General features: G+C 76.4%; 1 protein-coding gene across 1 annotated transcript in view; it reads left to right on the forward strand.

Annotated features, from left to right (window-relative positions):
• Window positions 1-159: 159 nt before the first annotated feature.
• RABGGTA (Rab geranylgeranyltransferase, alpha subunit) overlaps window positions 160-242 on the forward strand; it is an 11,955-nt gene continuing 11,872 nt past the window's right edge. Inside the window, exon 1 of the mRNA XM_010573317.1 lies at window positions 160-213. Coding sequence (XP_010571619.1) covers window positions 160-213 — 54 coding nt within the window. The remainder of the gene's footprint in view (window positions 214-242) is intronic.

Genomic DNA, 242 nt, shown 5'->3' on the forward strand with positions numbered 1-242 from the left:
GCCCCCCCCCCCCGAGCCCCGCCTACCACGTCAGCGGGGGCGTGGTCCAGCAGGCGCTGCATGCCGTGATTGGCCACCCGGTGGGCGGCCACGCCCCGTAGGCGGCCCTTCAGCTGCTGCCGGAAGAGCTCCCGCAGGCGCCGGGGCCCCGCCACCGCCATGGCCGCCTCCAGCAGCCGACTGCGCTCGGGGTCCTGCAGCCCGCCCACCAGGGCGCTGGGACAGCCAATCAGGAAAGGGCA

This window comes from Haliaeetus leucocephalus, unplaced genomic scaffold (assembly GCF_000737465.1).
Source record: "Haliaeetus leucocephalus isolate CR32 unplaced genomic scaffold, Haliaeetus_leucocephalus-4.0 Scaffold374, whole genome shotgun sequence".
NCBI lineage: Eukaryota > Metazoa > Chordata > Aves > Accipitriformes > Accipitridae > Haliaeetus > Haliaeetus leucocephalus.